This window comes from Orycteropus afer, unplaced genomic scaffold (assembly GCF_000298275.1).
Source record: "Orycteropus afer afer isolate SDZICR_OR568_19922 unplaced genomic scaffold, OryAfe1.0 scaffold00902, whole genome shotgun sequence".
NCBI classification, from domain to species: domain Eukaryota; kingdom Metazoa; phylum Chordata; class Mammalia; order Tubulidentata; family Orycteropodidae; genus Orycteropus; species Orycteropus afer.
The window spans coordinates 520,567-521,992 of record NW_006922489.1 but is presented as its reverse complement, the minus strand read 5'-3'; the positions used below and the strand labels follow the sequence as shown (position 1 = coordinate 521,992).

The window sequence follows — 1,426 nt, the reverse complement described above, 5'->3', positions numbered from 1 at the left end:
GCCCCTAGAGGACAGAGTGGAACTGCCCCACAGGGTTTCCAAGGCTGTCAGTCTTCACAGAAGCAAAGCCCAAACCACACCCACTACCATGGAGTGGATTCTGACCCATAATGCCCCTAGGACAGAGTGGAACTGTGCCGGAGGGTTTCCAAGGTTGTTAATCTTTACATAAACTGACTACCTCACCAGCTGACCTATTGGTTAGTAGCCCAATGCTTTAAACACTGTGCCACCAGAGCTCCTTTCTGTGATAGCACCACTAGACAACTAAGACAGCTGCCTAGGAGCAACCAGGATTACACAGACACTTCTACCAAGTACTGTGACACATTCTTACATATATTGTTTTGTCAAAGGATAGTATACTCTTTATTGTGGGCTCCTTTCACATTCAGCAAATTTAATGATTACTAAAGTCAGGTCTGACTCAACGGCACATAACAACAACAAATTATCTGCTAACCTTCAAATATTAGAGTGCCAGCTACCATTCACAAAAAGAACCTTAGTGATGCAATGGTTAAGCACTTACTGCTCACCAAAATACTGGTGGTTCGAACCAACCCAGTGGCTCTGCAAAGAGAAAGCCCTGGCAATCTGCTTTCTTAAAGATGACAGCCTAGGAAACCCTCTGGGACAGTTCCAGTATGTCCTCTAGGGGCGCTGTGAGTCAGAATCCATTAGACAGCCTGAGTTTGGTTTGGGCTTGGCTTCTTTAAAGACTGACAGCCACGGAAACCCTCTGGGGCAGTTCCATTCTGTCTCATGGGGTCACTGTGAGTTGGAATCGACTCTATGAGTTGGAATCGACTCTACATCACACAACAAGAACCACAAACCAGACACTTACGTATGATATACATTCCAACCCCACAGACCCAGCTCTGTACTGTGGAAGCAGAGGTTTAATGTTCAAAGCCCTGGCATTCAACTAGTTACCCTCCTCCTCCCGTGACGTAGCTGTAGCCGCCAGTGCCCAGTCCGTAGCCATAGCGTTCTCCCAGGAACACGGGTTCACTGGAGTCATAGCAGCTGAGCAAGTGCTGGAGTCTGGTGATGCTGAAATGTCAGAGAGAGCAGAGCAAACATGATTAATTCATACATGGTTTCAGGACAAACGTTCCATGGTCCTTATATCCCAATAGAGAGCCCTGGGGTGCAGCAGTTAAGCACTCAGATGCTAACCAAAAGGTCAGTGGTTTGAACCACCAGCTACTTTGTGGAGGAAAGATATGGCAGTCTGCTTTTGTAAAGGCTGACAGCCTGGGAAACCCTGTGGGGCAGTTCCACTCTGTCCTCTAGGGGTGCTGTGGGTCAGAATGGACTCCACAGCAGTGGGTGTGGTTTGGGCTTTGCTTCTGTGAAGATTGACAGCCTTGGAAACCCCGTGGGGCAGTTCCACTCTGTCCTCTAGGGGCGCTGTGGG

The 1,426-nt window shown here is 48.4% G+C and overlaps 1 protein-coding gene across 1 annotated transcript in view; it reads right to left on the bottom strand.

Annotated features, from left to right (window-relative positions):
* The window catches only part of B3GLCT (beta 3-glucosyltransferase), a 183,601-nt gene that overhangs the window by 48,277 nt on the left and 133,898 nt on the right, over positions 1–1,426 (bottom strand). Inside the window, 1 exon segment of the mRNA XM_007958278.1 lies at positions 940–1,059. Coding sequence (XP_007956469.1) covers positions 940–1,059 — 120 coding nt within the window.